At 41.2% G+C, this 16283-nt stretch overlaps 1 protein-coding gene across 5 annotated transcripts in view; it reads left to right on the top strand.

Annotated features, from left to right (window-relative positions):
- mylk4b (myosin light chain kinase family, member 4b) overlaps window positions 1-10801 on the top strand; it is a 30686-nt gene extending 19885 nt beyond the window's left edge. For 2 of the 5 annotated variants that reach the window (XM_047587943.1, XM_047587945.1), the window contains 11 exons: window positions 2133-2211; window positions 3605-3968; window positions 4083-4315; window positions 5643-5748; window positions 6474-6567; window positions 8228-8337; window positions 8434-8575; window positions 9371-9441; window positions 9541-9669; window positions 9773-10004; window positions 10753-10801. In XM_047587943.1, the coding sequence (XP_047443899.1) occupies window positions 2133-2211; window positions 3605-3968; window positions 4083-4315; window positions 5643-5748; window positions 6474-6567; window positions 8228-8337; window positions 8434-8575; window positions 9371-9441; window positions 9541-9669; window positions 9773-10004; window positions 10753-10797 (1605 nt within the window). In that variant the 3' untranslated portion in view covers window positions 10798-10801. Of the gene's footprint in view, window positions 1-406; window positions 1068-2132; window positions 2212-3604; window positions 3969-4082; window positions 4316-5642; window positions 5749-6473; window positions 6568-8227; window positions 8338-8433; window positions 8576-9370; window positions 9442-9540; window positions 9670-9772; window positions 10005-10752 lie in introns of those variants that run through there. The other 3 variants (XM_047587941.1, XM_047587942.1, XM_047587944.1) reach the window with 3 other exon arrangements.
- Window positions 10802-16283: the final 5482 nt, after the last annotated feature.

A 16283-nucleotide genomic window follows, 5' to 3' on the forward strand; every position in this document is an offset into this window, starting at 1 on the left:
CCTGTCACCTCTCTTCCTCCTGTGCAACAATGTCAGAAAAACATGCATCCCTGCTGAAAATTAAGAGTAAATAACACAAACACCGGTGTGCACCTGCTGCAACATCTCGTGAGACATTATGGATGAGAGATCTGGACCCATATTCTGTCCTCTCCCGTCGGACGTCCATTTTATTTGTTTGTCTTGCTTTTTACGGGGTCATATTTCAGACTCCAGATTCTTGGGATTCTGACGCCCGACTGAAGGGCTTTTGAAGTGTCTCAAATGTCACATAGCAATCCCCCACAGCATCTCCCCCCTAACCCCCATCAATCCCCGGCCGCACACCCGAGCCCTCAGCTCTTATCACTGGCCACTCAGTGCCTGACGTCCGCAGGGGGCTGCACTTTAATTTGGAGAACAGCCACTTGCTATTCTTAAAACTCGACTCCGAGCCGCAGCATCAGGGGAGAGATATTTGCCCTCCTGCCTCTAGCTTTGTCTAGTCATATGGTTGTTGTTGTTGTGAGTGAGTGATTAGCATTTGCTCTTTATGCGAAAAAACCGAGAAGTCAGCCATGAGCTCCAGCCTCGTCAACTCTTTAGCCAAAGTTTATGACCCGAACCCTCTTCACGGTCAGAAGCCCGGAGGAAGGAAGCTCTCGCTCAGTGGATCGGAAAAATTTCAAGCCACTTCTTCTTCGTCTTCTTCGTCATCTTCTTCCTTTCCCCACGATGCTGCGCTGCGCTCTGTGGAGAGCCGGATGGATTCCCTTAGCTCCCAGATGGAGCGCTTGCTCAGCATGCAGCACACCGTCCTGACCCGCTTGGACGGCCTGTGCCAGGACGTCGGGGCGATGGGCCGGGATCTGGCCTCCATGAGCAAGGACGGCCACGGGTCGGGAGGCGGAGAGACGTCGTGCAGGGGGCTGCGCGGGGCCGTGGAGAGCCAGGGACGCAGGCTGGACGGGGTGGAGAGGCTGGTGGAGGGCACCCAGCAGGTGATCAGCTTCATCGGGGAGGTGGTGAAGAGCTCCAGGCTGGTGGAGGTTCTCTTCAAACGGTCCGGGAACAAAAGCAACCGGAAGGTGAGGGGTCGAACAACAGGACGAGATCTCCATCTAGTTTAGCCATTGTGGCAAATGCACTAATTTGAAATGTTGCAAATGATAGATTGATTGTGTGCACATGTGTTGTTTCTCTAAAAGGAAGCAGATGCAGAACATCTTTAAATGGCTCCATCTTTGTGCACAAACTGCAGCTCACGCCTCTCGGCTTTTAGATAAGGCTCCTGGTTTATCTCCTCCGGGTTCTGCTGTGTCTCCACATGTGGTTCTCTGTAATGTTAAGTAGTTTTTCCTTTGCGCAGAGCTTGTCATTTGCCTGGGAGGTGCAAATGATTAGAGTCAGACTTGTTATCTGACTTGCGCCGCGTCTTTATCAGCGGCGAGTCGGTGTCTGGAGCTGCACCGACTCAGCGTGGCACTTGGTCTGAAGAGGTGGTATTAATGTAGAGGGTGATTAGATGTGCCGGTGTCCTCGTATGTAACAACACGTAGTCTGGAACATCTTTTACACGTTTTGCTGCTGTGTGTGCAGCTTCATATGCTTCATATGCTTGAGTTCTGCTGAATCAAAGGTTGTGTTTGTGGTTTGTAAACTGGTTTGTTGGTTTCTAGAAAGTGTAGCAGAGATAATCTGAACTTCTCCAGTGTTGTTGCATTAAAAATAACCACATCTTTTTTTATATTTATTACTTACTCCATGTTCCATATCCACTGTTGATGTGTCTCAAAGTGTAAATTAGATTTCTGTGTTGTGGTACATGCCACCTGCTATACAGCTCATATGTGACCTTTCCTCGTTCCACATCACACTTGAGTTACGGTAGCAACTGTGGCAACAAAAACAAACACTCTCTCCATTGTGCAAATGGAAACATCGGGCGTATATAACAAGGTCTGCTGAGGTCAGACTCTTCAGTCTACAATCAGAGAGATTACTTCCATGCACTTGTCTTTAAAACGATGAAGAACCGATGTGAACGTGAGACTCTTGTACCTGAGGTTTTGTCCGTGTCCCGCAGAGCGTTTGAATGCAGCAGGTCTAATAATTCATTTTTGTCTCTCTTTTTTTTTTTTCTACAACACAAGGCGAAGGATGACAAGGATAAAGCCAAGCTGAGCGTCAAGGGCTCGAAGGCCCAGAAGAAGAGGAAACCTCAGGACACAGGTAAAACATTACGCACCATCGCCTGAGTTCATGCATAGCTCGTTTTTGGTTTTAACTCATTTACTGGATTACTTGTGGTCTGCATGGTCTGAACTATGCAGGAGAACAAGAATGTAAAAAAAGATTTACATATTAAGATTTTAGAAGAATCGACCTGCCCTTGCTCTGTGATGAGGCTCACAACTTAAGTCCAAGCTCTACCAGAACTACCTCAGGATAAAAACTAGATGGAAAGCTTGAAAACATGGAGTGGACCATGGCCCAGTCTCTAGACTTTAACCCCGTGGAGCCGGTTTGTGATGAACTGGACAGAAGAGTGAAAGCAAAGCTCCCTACAAGAGACACATATTTCTGGGAAGTTCTGCAACAAAATTTGAAAGAAAAATATTTGATTTCCATTTTAGAAAGAAAGAAGAAGTGTGTTCACATGTTAAATCAAAGATGTTTACTGTGATGAGTTTAGAATATATTTTGGGTTATATATTGATCTTTCATTTCACAGTAAAACGAGACATTAAACTGCACATATTTCAAAAGAGTTGTAAAACATTTGACCACTAGTGTAGCTAAGTTAATTTGGCATCTCTCTGGAGAACATTTTCTTTAGATTTTTCATATTCTTTTAGATCTGCAATAATTGTTCTAAATCTGCACACTATTCTTTCACTGGAGGAAGCAAACATGCTGAAACCAGTGTGAATCAAAGCAAACAGACGACACCGATGAGGAATTTAGGTGCTTAGAACCTAATTTTAAATCAATAAACTGAACAGCTGCACAAGTTTGTACAACCCGGCAAAATACACTCACATCCGAGGTGAGTTTAAGATGAATTGCATGGCTCAAAGTTTCATGAATTATTGCGATGCTCTTTACTCAGAGCAGTGGCAGGTTTGAGCTGTCAGTGGCAAAACAGACGTCCAGTCAGTTATTGAGGTTCTTGCCCTGGAAAAGAGATTCTCTTTACTTAAATAGGGACAAGTGAGTGGTTTAAGACTTAAAAAAAAAATGAAAATGGGCAAAGAGGTGGCATGTGAGCTATGCATAACTATGTATAACTCTAATCCTTAATGCAACTGAAGTGAGAGAAAGCGAATCATATATGAACTATTTGCTGTGCAGGTGTCACAAATGAAGAAATTAGCTCTAGAGAGCAAAACTAGTTGTTGTTGCAGGATGTAAACATGTTTATTTCTGCAGTGAAGTCATGATGCCTTCAGTAATTTCTTGAATATTTGATGTAATCTGGACCAATATGACGGAACAGCTCACCAGCCAGCTAGCTTAGCATATAAAGCTAATATGCACACGTTATCGTGACTGAATTTGACCCAGTCTACTGTCTTCATGCCTCTGTACCTCAATGTCATGTTCATGTCTTTTCCTGCCTCAGACACCTCGTCGCTGAACGAGCCTGTGCTGCAGGAACAGGTGGAAAAGCTCAACAGACAGAACACTGAGCTTTCCCTTGTAAACACAGAGGCCGACGTCCAGAGGGGGGAGGACAGAGGGAGACAGGAGACCGCGGAGCTAATTCTGGATGGGACACGCAGCTCCGCCGCCCACCCACAGGAGAGGAAGAAGGACGCCACGGCGAGGCGGGATGAGGAGGGAGAACGGGACGCCTTTGGGGAGATCGGGCCCGAGGAGGAAGAGCAAAAGGAAGAAGACGCCAGTTCAGAAGATGGTGGAAAAGAAGAGGATGATGTAGAAGAAAAGGCCAACATCTGCAAGACCTCTCTTCTTCCACAGGAAAGGTATTTCTGGCTGAACAATGCACGCCACAATGAATTATTATTCATTTTATTTCTTTATGTAAAAATCACACAAACTTCCCCTTCACGTTTCCCTTCCGTCCTCAACCCGTGAAGCTCTGAGGACGCGAGCGACGTGGCCACTTGCAGCAAGCGCCGCGTCACAGAGGAAGACCTGGTGAAGGACGACCTCAAAAAAAGCAGAGTGGAAGGCAGCGAGGAGGGAAGTAGAGACGGACAGGCGGCGGTGGAGACGGGCGAGCCGCAGGCCTCCAAATCCGACGAAGGAAAGACGGACGCCGACGAGGCAGCGAAGGAGGCGGACGCTGCGTCCAAGGAATTTGTTCTCGGTAGGACGTGAATGCATGAAAAGAAATCAAAAGAAAAGTCACACAGTTGGGAACTGATGATGCCCCTGCAAAGATCTGCAGAGACAATTAAATTGTTTGAGCAGGGCTTCATGCAGTGATAGTTATACACATCATCCAAAACTATCCAATTACGTGTAGGCAAGGTTTGGTGTAACTTTTAGTCTCTCAAAACACTTTCTGAGGATCAGCTTTTATGTTGAAATAGCATATAATGTGCATTTTATTGCTTAAACATGACACATTTTTGGTTGGAAACAGATTTTAGACTGATTGATATTGATATTTAAGGAATGTGGTTGTAACAAAGGAAGTCATAAATGTCCCTAGATTGTGATCTGAGTATTTCGTGTTTGGCTCCAATCCTCTTTTAAGTCATGTGTCGCTGCCTCTCCCTGGGAACTGATCACGCCGCTGCAAAGATCTGCAGAGCCAGTCAAATTGTTTGAGCAGGGCTTTATATGGTCATAGCATGCACATCATGTAAAACATCTAAAACTACTGTATGTAGGCAAGACTAGTTGTAACTTTCAGTTTCTGAAAACACTTTTTTGAGGATAATAATTATTACGACATCAAGTTTTATTCTGAAATAGCCTGTAGTGTGTATTTTATTGCACGGACATGTCACAGTTTTAGTTGCAACATATTTTAGATTGATTGATATTGATATTTAAGGAATGTGGTTATCATATTGCGTGCAGGAAGCAGCAAGGCCATGGAAGACTAGCGATGTGGTGGAAATGTCACAAAGCAAGTCATAAATATCTCTAAATTGTGATCTGGGTATTTCCAAAATCTTGGCAGTGGCTCTGTTTGGCACCAGTCCTCTTTTAAGTCATGCCCCATGCAAAGACCTGCAGAGCCAATCGAATTGTTTGAGCTGGGATTTATGTGCTGATATTCATCTAAAACTACTGTGTACACCTGATTTTTAGATTGCTTGATACTGATATTTTAAGGAATGTGGTTTCTACCAAAACCCAGAGATGTAGCAAAGCAGATAGATTGTGATCTGAGTGACCCTGTTTGGCGTCAATCCACTTTTAAGTCATGTGTCGCAGCCTCTCTCTTAACTTGTTGATTTAGTTTCTGACGTTTGACTTTTCGTTCCTCGGACTTTGAAGCAGATTCGGTGTCACGGCGCTATGCGCCTTCAGGCGTCACCGACATGTCAGTCACTTGGCGCAGCTGTGTCGAGCAGATAACGAGGCGATGGCGCGCCGCTATTTCCATCCACCTTGTTTCTGGGGAACTCTTCATTTTGCCTTTATTTATTTTATTTATTTTTTTTGTTATTTCCATCCAGACTTAAGTCCTCCACCCGTGGCCCCTTTCGACCACCGCATCGTGACTCCCAAACCCCATCAGATCGCCACCTATTACAGCATCAACAGAGAAGAGGTCCTGGGAGGGTGAGTGACAGCGACAGCGCACAATACCCGTCTCTCATTACCGCAGTGTATTTTCATTTCCCTCCGTAAGACGCTCAAATACATCGGCCACCTCTAATGGAATAACAGAGGATGTCACACCCCGTTGAAGCGCCGCCTAATGGTTTTCCCCACGGTCTATTTTTTTGCCTCCTAAAGGGCAAATGATTGTGATGTTCGAGGGGTACTTGTGAAATAGCCTCAGTGATGTAACAGACCGGCGCTAAGTCCTGCCTCTCAAACTGGAGATTACTCCTCAGCACGCCAAGCACATTTCTCAAATTACTGATATAATGGCTCAGAATATAGCCACGAATGTCTAAATGATCAAAAGAGCAGATTATTCTGAATGTATAAGAGTAAAAAGCTGCAGAACGTGATTATTTTTACTAGTGATTTGGCTGGTAAAACCTCAGAAAGTACTAAGAAAATCACATAAATTCACAATGAAGTCTTCAAATTTATAGTTTTGTTGACCAAACGATTCAGATTTACGGTTTAAAAACCGTCCAAAACTTGATATACAGCTCGTGTTATTCTAAAGCAACCGTAAAACAATGAATCCTCGTATTCGAGACGCTTGGATCGGCTCGATGTCCTGCTCGAGAAACTGACTAGATTTATTAGGGTTTAATAATAAAATTAAATTCCCAGCGTGTTTTCCCCTCATCCAATTCTCATCCATCTGTTTGCTTTTCTTTCATCAGGGGACGGTTCGGTCAAGTCCACAAGTGCACGGAGAACTCGTCTGGCCTGACGCTGGCTGCCAAGATCATCAAGGCCCGGAGCCAGAAAGAGAAGGTGCGGCACTGAATGCTGAATGCGAAGCGGAATAGATTTTCACAAATGTCGGGGTCCAGTAGGTGATTAGTTTTAGCAGCGTAAAGGATTAGATTTTAATAATAGCTGCTCTGAGGGCATGTGTCAGCCTCATTGTGTCTTTATTGATGTGACGTCTGAGTGTAGCTGTGTGGTGCCACCATCATCTGAAATATTCAGAAAGCTCAGATCCGACTCGCTGCCAAATCCTTAGTTGTCGCTGACTGACAAAACAATTGACACTTCTTGTCTGATTTTAGATTTTAGCTCAGTGATATGTGACTATATAAAATATGGGAAGATGTGCAAAATAGGCCCGAACAGTTTCCCCACTATCTCAACAGCTTCTATTTCCATTTTTCTTCTGCAACGTTTGGAAACAGATTGAATCTTGTCTTGTTGACGCAACCAGGAAGTGTTCTGTTTTCAGTAAATGTGGCTAAAATCAGATAAAGGCTCATTCCAGTTATGATCTAAAAAGGAGTAAACAGGAAGACAACATGAGAAGAAAAGATTAAGTCCACAGAAGACACCATGAAACAGACGCTGTGGTGCTGTTTGCCTGTAAAAACAGGAAGCTGGTGAGGCTTGTCTGCTCTGATTGGACAGCTGGGTTGAACAGGCTCCGCCCCATTTTGTGCGGGTGCAAGAAAATTAGCATACACCCATGAGTGTAAGATGAGTCATCAAGGTTTTTAAACCATTTCCAGAAAACTACTAAAATATCTCCAGAATTTCTCCATTTTTCACCATATACTGTTTTATAGAGCAAGAAATAATATTTTAAAATCACTAAAAGTTTATTTCAGGGCTCTTTTAGGTGAATTATTTTCTTTAAACAATAAAAAGTTTTACAGTTCCACACATAAAATCTTAAAAATACTGTATGTCTCTGCTTTAAATCTTGGACTTGAAGACACATTAAAGTTAACTCACATCTATAAATATTATTTACTTCTCCTTATAATTGTTCCATATTTGGATTTCAATGGTACACGCCCCCAAGTGCATCAGCAATTTTTTAGATAATGGCCAGGAAATTCAAAATGAGGACTTTAAGATAAATTTTTGTCTATGCAAAATAAAAAGTTAATCTGCTTCTAGTTTCCTGGAAGTCCAAAATTATGTCTGTTCCACAAATTTAGGTGAATTTAGGTGAATTATTTTCTTTAAACAATAAAAAAAGTTTTACAGTTCCACACATAAAATTTTAAAAGGCCCAAAATACTGTATGTCTCTGCTTTAAATCTTTGACTTGAAGACACATTAAAGTTAACTAACATCTATAAATGGTATAAAATTGTTAAAAAAAAAGACACATTTTATTTATCTCTCCTTATAATTGTTCCATATTTGGATTTCAATGGTACACGCCCCCAAGTGCATCAGCATTTTTTTAGATAATTTCCAGGAAATTCAAAAAAGTTGATTAAATGACGACTTTAAGATAAATTTTTGTCTTCTAGTTTCCTGGAAGTCCAAAATTATGTCTGGTCCACAAATTTCTTGTGCAATAACAAATAAATTTCCTCCCATAAATTTGTAGGAGATTCTTAGAAACCACCTGTCCCCCCCTTTTTTTAATCTAATCATTCTTTCACTGCTATATGTGGTTCCATATTTGACTCTGTCTGCCTGTCAGGATGTGGTGAGGAATGAGATCCAGGTGATGAACCAGCTGAACCACGCCAACCTGATCCAGCTGTACGCCGCCTTCGAGTCCCGCCACGACATCATCCTGGTCATGGAGTAGTAAGTCCACCTGAGGCGTGTGTGTTCTACGTGGGTTAATCCTGCAGAGTTACAAGCTTTTAACTGTGTTTGCGTTGTGCTTTGTGTTGTCTGTAGCGTGGAAGGAGGGGAGCTGTTCGACCGCATCATCGACGAGAACTACAACCTGACGGAGCTGGACACGGTGCTGTTCATACGCCAGATCTGTGAAGGGCTCCAGTACATGCACAAGATGTACATCCTGCATCTGGATCTCAAGGTAAAACTCTCTTAGTCTCACGGATGGACGCATGAATGGATGGATGGATGCATGAATGGATGGATGAATGGAACAGTTTATTCATCCCATGGGAAATTCAGTATCCATTAGCATCCTAGCAAGTATAAACATAGATAAAATCTAAATAAATATATGAAGAATGTTTAAAATATGCAAAACATATATGAAAGTATATAAAAAACACATAAAAAAGGTTATTAAATCGTAAAATGAGGTAGAATGTATAAAGGCACATATAGTATAAAAAAGTATATGTAAAAATATACAAAAAAATGTAAAATACATAAGAAATATTTATATATAAAAGATACACATAAATATATGTATGTATATATGTATATAGAGTATTATTAAAGTAAGTACACATAAGATATGCAAAGATATACAATATAGTAGAAAAAATATATGCAATAAATATGAATATATATATATAGCAGTTAGCATTAGCCTAATTTGTTGACTTACTGTTACAGTATCAATAAAAATACCAATGTGCTGCTAAAAATTGTGATTTTTTTCTTGTTTTCCGAAAACTAAAAATAATATGTTATTAAGCTAAAGATATGAGTAAATGCATGAAACTATATATTTATGTATTGCTTTAATGTGGTGATTTTTTGTGTTGTTTTATGGCTTTGCACATTTTGGTTATTGTAAACGGCTAAATGAAATTTGATTGATTGATTGATTGATATACTGCATAAAATATGTCATTTGTATAATATATAAGCTTCTTATTTTATTTTTTTCTAACACATTTTGTTCTTTTTTCAGCCAGAGAACATCCTTTGTGTGAGCAGAGCGACAAACAAGATCAAAATCATTGACTTCGGTCTGGCCAGAAGGTAAAGACTCTATTTGTTCTGCTTGTCCCGACTTGAATGTTAGTCGTTAGCTGTGTTTGTGTTTGTGTCTCATGTCTCTGCTGCTGTGTCTCTGTGTAGATACAAACCCAGAGAGAAGCTGAAGGTCAACTTTGGAACACCTGAATTTTTAGCCCCTGAAGTCATCAACTACGAGTTTGTGTCTTTCCCCACGGACATGTGGAGTCTGGGCGTCATCACTTACATGCTGTGAGTCGACGGCGCTCGTCCACACACACAAACACACAAAATAAATAAATTAATAACCAGTCTGACCTCTTGTTTCGTCTCCTCCTCCATCTCGTCTCTCCAGCCTCAGCGGTTTGTCCCCGTTCCTCGGGGACGACGACAACGAGACGCTGAACAACATCCTGGCCTGTCAGTGGAACTTCGAGGAGGAGGAGTTCACGGACATCTCCGACGAGGCCAAGGACTTCATCACACGCCTGCTGGTGAAGAGCAAGAGCTGGAGGATGAGCGCCACCGAGTCCCTCAGGCACCCGTGGCTGTCGGACCGGAGCCTCCACTACCGACTCAATCAGAAGGTGAAAAAAATAACAGCTCAAGATTTAGAGACTTTTAAATGCATTGAATGTGTGTCAGTGCTGCAGAAAATGTCAAATACAAGGGAGTTACGCAGAAATGTCAAAAACTGTGAAGGGTGCGCGCACTTTTATATATTAATTCTGCAAATATTCAGGTGGCACACTGACAAAAACATACTTTGTGTCATCTATGAAGGTGACATGTCTTGGAAATATAAACTTTATTATAACCAGGTTACACTGAGGCAACTTATTGCATCCTTTTATCCCGTAGATCAAATGAGAGTAGGCCGACGCTTTGTTGGTACAACATTAAGTCTGTAACTTAGCTGTTAGCTTCTCTTCTGCTAACATCGCAGTGTGTTTCTGGGATTTCACCTGGGAACTGAATAGGCTCTCGGCCAATTGCAGTGAACCTGACAGAGTGTAATATGCGGCCTCGTGATTGGCTCAGCAGCGATAGGGGCGGGGCTTAATGTGTGCAGGAGTAATACTGTGTAAGAAAGATAACGTCTTCTGCCTCCATTTATCATGTCACTTTAATGTGTTGGATTCATGTTAATGTATTTTTAAATAAATTTAAATTTGTGGGGGAAAATTAAAAAAAAATATATAAAAGACTGTCTAATCAACCAAAGATTTTGCAACCCCTCTGCAGTACCTCTGCATTCCCCTTGTTGTAGACCTATGTTCTATACTTTTTTAATTTAATAAAATTAAATTATAAACCGTTGTTGTCTTCCTGCAGAAAACCAAGTGCCACTCCACACACGCTCCTCCTCCAGAGAGCTAGACAGGTAAGACGTTAGCTCCCATATCCGTAAAAATCATCCACTTTGATCCGTTTTCTCACCGACTGAGCCCAAACTTTCCTGTTTCCCCCCGTCTCTCCTCAGAAAAAACACCGTGAGGCCCCTGAACTATGCCTTTCGACTACGTAGGGTCCCCGGAGCCCCGACACTGGACCAACGCTGCTGCACCTGTTTAGCCACTGGATGTCTACTCTCCGCCTCCGCCCCCCCCACCCCTCATTACCCAACGTTAGCTTCCCGCTCCACAGCTTGTACTGTCGTGGCTACGCGGGTGGAAAATCGAACAGGACTTTTTTGACCAGCATCAGCAGCAGCGGCGCGGTTTTTAATCCCGTTGAGCACGAAACTCCTTCACACTGCACCAGTGGCGAGGGCGGCTCTAAAAAACTGCAGCTGCAAAAGTCAAAAAAAGTCGAATAATCTGAATTATTAACCCAGCAGCACCTGTCACTTCTGCAACAACAGGATGTTGATATATTTCTTTTTGCATGCTTTGCACTTCCCAGCTCCTCCCTCCCAAGATTCAGCAGATGCTGTTATTTAAATGATATATTTTCTTGTGAATATAGATGCTTTCTTTGTTTTAATTTACAAGTCTTATTAAAAAAATAATAATAATGTAATTCTTTCTTTTAGGCTTAAAAAAGAGGAAAAAAAAAAAACTTTTAGAACTTGATTGAGTTTTAAGCCACCACCCGTTAAACCCCGAACCTATTATTTATTTTGTACATAGCACAACATGTGAGAATATCTCAGAGACACTACTTCTGGTTTCTTCTTCTTCTTCTTCTTCTTCTTCTTCTTCACCCACATTTCTTTTCCACTTTTAATGATCCTCTGCATGCGTTCATGCCGCTAGCTTTGTAACCCGCTTCGGCCGTTTTTTGAGTAGCCCTCTCACCTTCCATGAAGGCCTAATCGAACAACAGAAAACTACCTACGCAACGACTCGTGTCTATGACTGAAGTGGACTCTCCTGTTCATTTATTTACTGACCGTACTTGAAGTGCAAAGCTTTCACTCGAGACGCTCTTCGTGGGGGGAAGACACACTGGACTGGTTCAATCGCACACCACACCACACACGTGTAAAAAGTGTTCAGCTGGTTGTGGTTAATGGAGAGACGACACCGGAGCCGTCGGTCGCTCCGTCTGGAAGTGGAAAAGCTTTGTGATTTGAATACTTGTTTATTTGATTTTATGGTATTTCTTTCTTTATTTTCCAGGTTTTCTTGTGTCATGATGAGACGTAAATAAATGTAGGATATAAATAGGTGAATAAAGAATGTACACCAGAAAACGGCCGGTTTCCTGTTTCATGCAGCTAAATTATATTTTAAGAAAAATCTGAACATTTACACCGATCAGCCACAACATTATGACCAGTGAAGAACATTAACCATCTAGTGACAGTTCTGTGTTCTGCTGGGAAACTTTTGGACCTGGTATTTATTCATGTGGATGTTACTTAGACATGTAGCACCCACCTAGACCAGACCAGACCAGACCCCCACCCCCCCACCCCACGGCAGTGACACTCCTTGATGGCAGCAGACATCCCCATCAGTGGAGTGGCCCCAACTCTATTTAAGTCTCTTAAAGAAAACCCACTGCTCATATTTAAAATACATCCTGTAGTTTCTGATTTACCTCTGTTGATACAGAATCTGAATCTGATGTAAGGCACCTTTTTTTACTTCACACATTATATAAGAGCACATTTTACATTATATCCTGTGTATAGTGTTTGTGTGCAGTGTTTTTTTAGGGTGGCGTCGCAGGCGTCTCTGTACGTCCTGTGGGTCTGTGCTGTTTTCTGACTACAGATGGGAATTAGCTTTGTTTTTTTGCTAAATAAGCTGATGCACACATCTATTCATGTCTTTAATGCATGTGCATATTGTCCATAAACCTATATTTTTTTAAAATAAATAAATAAATAATCACAAGATCCCAAACTGATCAAGTATCAGTGGGTTCACAGAGGCTCCTCCCCTCAAACGTCCATGTCCACATCTCTGATGAGTCACAGCTGTTTTGGAGACACAATGTTCGAAAGGTTTATATTGAGATAGTATTTGTTGACCCACCTTTTCTCTTTAAGCGGCTTCTCCAGAGCACGTGTGATCAAGATCTGTGAAAACATTATCTTATCTTTCTTTTCTCTTACATGTGTCAACTTCTGCACAATTAAATAGACCTTTATAATGAAAAACTGATGATGAAGATGAATGAGAGTGTTAGTGCTGCAGGAAATGTCAAACACAAAAACAAGGAGTTAACACACTCACATGCACTGGAATCACAAATGAACCCAACATGACGTTTTGGGACCCGGAGGAACCCCCCCCCCCGACTTAGACACAGGGAGAAACCCCACCACTGTATTACATGTCAGATACCTAGAGACAATTTAAGATATTTTCCTGTGCTTTAAACTTTATGCCACGGGGAGCATGTTTCTCGGATTCTCCTGAATTTCTGTGGACTTTCTGTGAGAGCCACCGTGGGCTGAACTGAACCCTGCTCTCTTTAACTTCTCACAGCCGGGAGTCAAACACCTGCCTCCTCCTCCTCCTCCTCCTCCTCCGAACGAAGGCGGGAGGTGAAGAGGAGCCCCGAGCTGTAACCGAGCTGCATGTTGTTCCCTTTTGATCCGGGGGCCGAGGTGGATCCACGCACCGCTGTGCTTCTCAGGAACCCGGCTATTACTTTTCCTCATTGTCCCTTTTTTTTTTTTGTTGTTTGTTTGTTTAGTTATGTTTAGTTAAGACTGTAATGAGATAACACCTCCTCATCGTGCTGGGCTCTGTGGGAAGAAAGAGAAAGAAAGAGCTTTCACAAGGCTACTGGGACTCTCAGCGGGAGCAGATGTTGTCATACGTGATCACATGTGCACGGAGAATAAAAGAGCAGGACTTCTGTTGAGACACAGTCTCAGGTTGGACGAAGATCTCCATCCTGAAATGAATCCTCTGCTTGCGCTCAGCGCATCGTCCTCTGTGTTTGTTTTGGACCGAGAGGCCGATTCAAACCCATTTTTTTTTCCTTTGAAAAGTCTCCTGAAATATCCCTAAAGGTAGAAAAAAAAACATCTTTAGAGATAATATTCTACAAGACGTGTTTACTGGATGTGATATCTGCAGGGATTATTTGGGCGTCCTAGTCACGGTTCATACTGGTTCTTTATTTTTCCTGTTTTCTGCATTGTATATTAATACTTGACGACATGAAGGAACACATATGAAGTCATGCAAACAGGCGTAACATTATGACCCAGTGTAAAACGTCTGGTTTGCCAATCAGGAAACTTGATATATTCGTTCTAACGTATAAAAGCTGAATAAATTCTCAGGTTTACAGTGAGTGAAACAAACACTCTGTGGATCATCCCACAGATACTTGATCAGTTTGGGATCTAGCGAATTTGGAGACCAGGTCAACACCTTGTGCTGCATCCTGCTGGGGATCAAGGAGCGTCATTGCTATGGGCTGAGGGGGGGGCTGGTCTGGTCTAGGTGGGGGCTACATGTCTAAATAACATCCACATGAATTAATACCAGGTGCAAAAGTTTCCCAGCAGAACAATGAATTGTCACAAGATGGTTTAAATGTTATTGGTCATAATGTTGTGGCTGATCGGTGTATATTTTATTCTTTAGATTCTTCGAGGTCGGCACCTTTAGCTAAACGTTCCTTTAGATTTGCTTGACGAAGGGATGTAACAGTTTTCTAATGATTTAAATGTTGCTTCTTCTGATGCTGATTCATCTCATTTGTTCCTGAAACGTGTGTGTTTCTTCTCATTCTTTAATTGTCTGTGCTTTAATTTTAATTCTCCAACACATGTTTTTAAGTCTTTCCCATCTTCTGAAACATGTTTCCACTGAAATATTTGGACTCCAGTTTATTTGAATAGTACGTTTAAAGTTGTACTTCACTCACTTACCAGTTTAACTTTTGCTTTTCCTCAAGTCACTGAGCAAAATTAATATTCCTAAGAAGCTAATTCATCTTATTTGTTCCTCAAACATGCACTCAGAGACTACAATGACACTTCGTTCCCTTACAAGGATGTTTAGTGAACGACATTTACTCAAAAACTTTGTGGTCCCTTTTTTTATTTTATTTTATTTTATTTTATTGACAGTGCTGCCATAAAACGCAGACTCACACAACGGAGAAACGTTTCCTTGTTACGTCCTGTTTGCGTTTGATTTTTCAGTGGAAGCTTGTCTTTAAAAACCGTGTGTGTAAAGAGGAGAAGCGTAAACACACAAAGCCATAAATCTTAACGAACCCTCTTTAGCTTCTGTGTTCCCAGACTTTGCTATACAACAGCCAAAGCAAATAAGCCTGAGAGCTCAAACACTTGTTCATATATTTGAGTATGAAAAACGAAAAATCAATTTGTCACTGTCAAGTCAATGAAATCCTCCAGATTCTTTACTTATAGTTTAGAATATTTTAAGAAATGTCTGCGTCATGACACGAAAACTGCAACGCTGCTTGTTACAACTACAGAGGGACTGAAGAGGGACAATTAAGTCAATTTAAATAATTATTTTAGCCAAAAAGCAAGAAGTAGTAAGAGTAGGAGGAATGAAAGGACAAAAAGGACAAAAAAGAAAGAAAATCAACAGAAAAAAAGTATTAAATAACAAATAAAAGCTTTGATACCTCAAATCTAAGATTATATTAATCTTACAACTAAATATAAATGAAATATGTGTAATCTCTAAACAATTAAACCCTGAATTTGACTATTTCTGTGCCTTAAACTACAACATAAACGCAATGGGCATTCTCATAAAACAAAATAGGCAAAATGTTCTATGAAAAGTGAGATGTATTTTAGATTTAACATTAATCATATCTTCAACCCTTTATAGTATTTATTTATACTATTCATTGAAATAGTTGGAAATTCTAAAATTCAAACCTATAGTGAAAACAGATGAATGAATTTATCATATATGGTTCCTTTCCCCTAAGTGGTAAAGAAACGTAAACATGTATTTAGAGCATTAGAACAAAGACACTTGTTAACATTATCACATTAGACAAAATTAAGACTGTTCTTCTTCGTGAGACCTTCTAAACCTCAGTGAGAGACACAGGGACGCAATTTAAAATGTTAACCAAAGTTACCATAAATGGTTCCTCGTCCTGCAAAAGGTTAAACTTCTGTATACATATGCATGGTGTACATACATGGAACTTAACCTCTCATCATTCCAGACTTTTTAGGACATACCCAGAGTAAACTGAATGCTGTTTGTGAACATTTTGGAGCTCGTGCATGATCTTGGATCCTGAAGTTTCTGTCACAAAAGTCAGAATCGCTCTAAGTGGTATCGTTCTTTGGGTAATCAAAGTTGGCACACAGTTAAAACATGAGAAGTTGTTGGATTCACCTGAATATTTTTGTCTTGAAAAAAATAATGACTTTTATCAGTGAAATCAGA

This window comes from Mugil cephalus, chromosome 6 (assembly GCF_022458985.1).
Source record: "Mugil cephalus isolate CIBA_MC_2020 chromosome 6, CIBA_Mcephalus_1.1, whole genome shotgun sequence".
Lineage (NCBI taxonomy): Eukaryota > Metazoa > Chordata > Actinopteri > Mugiliformes > Mugilidae > Mugil > Mugil cephalus.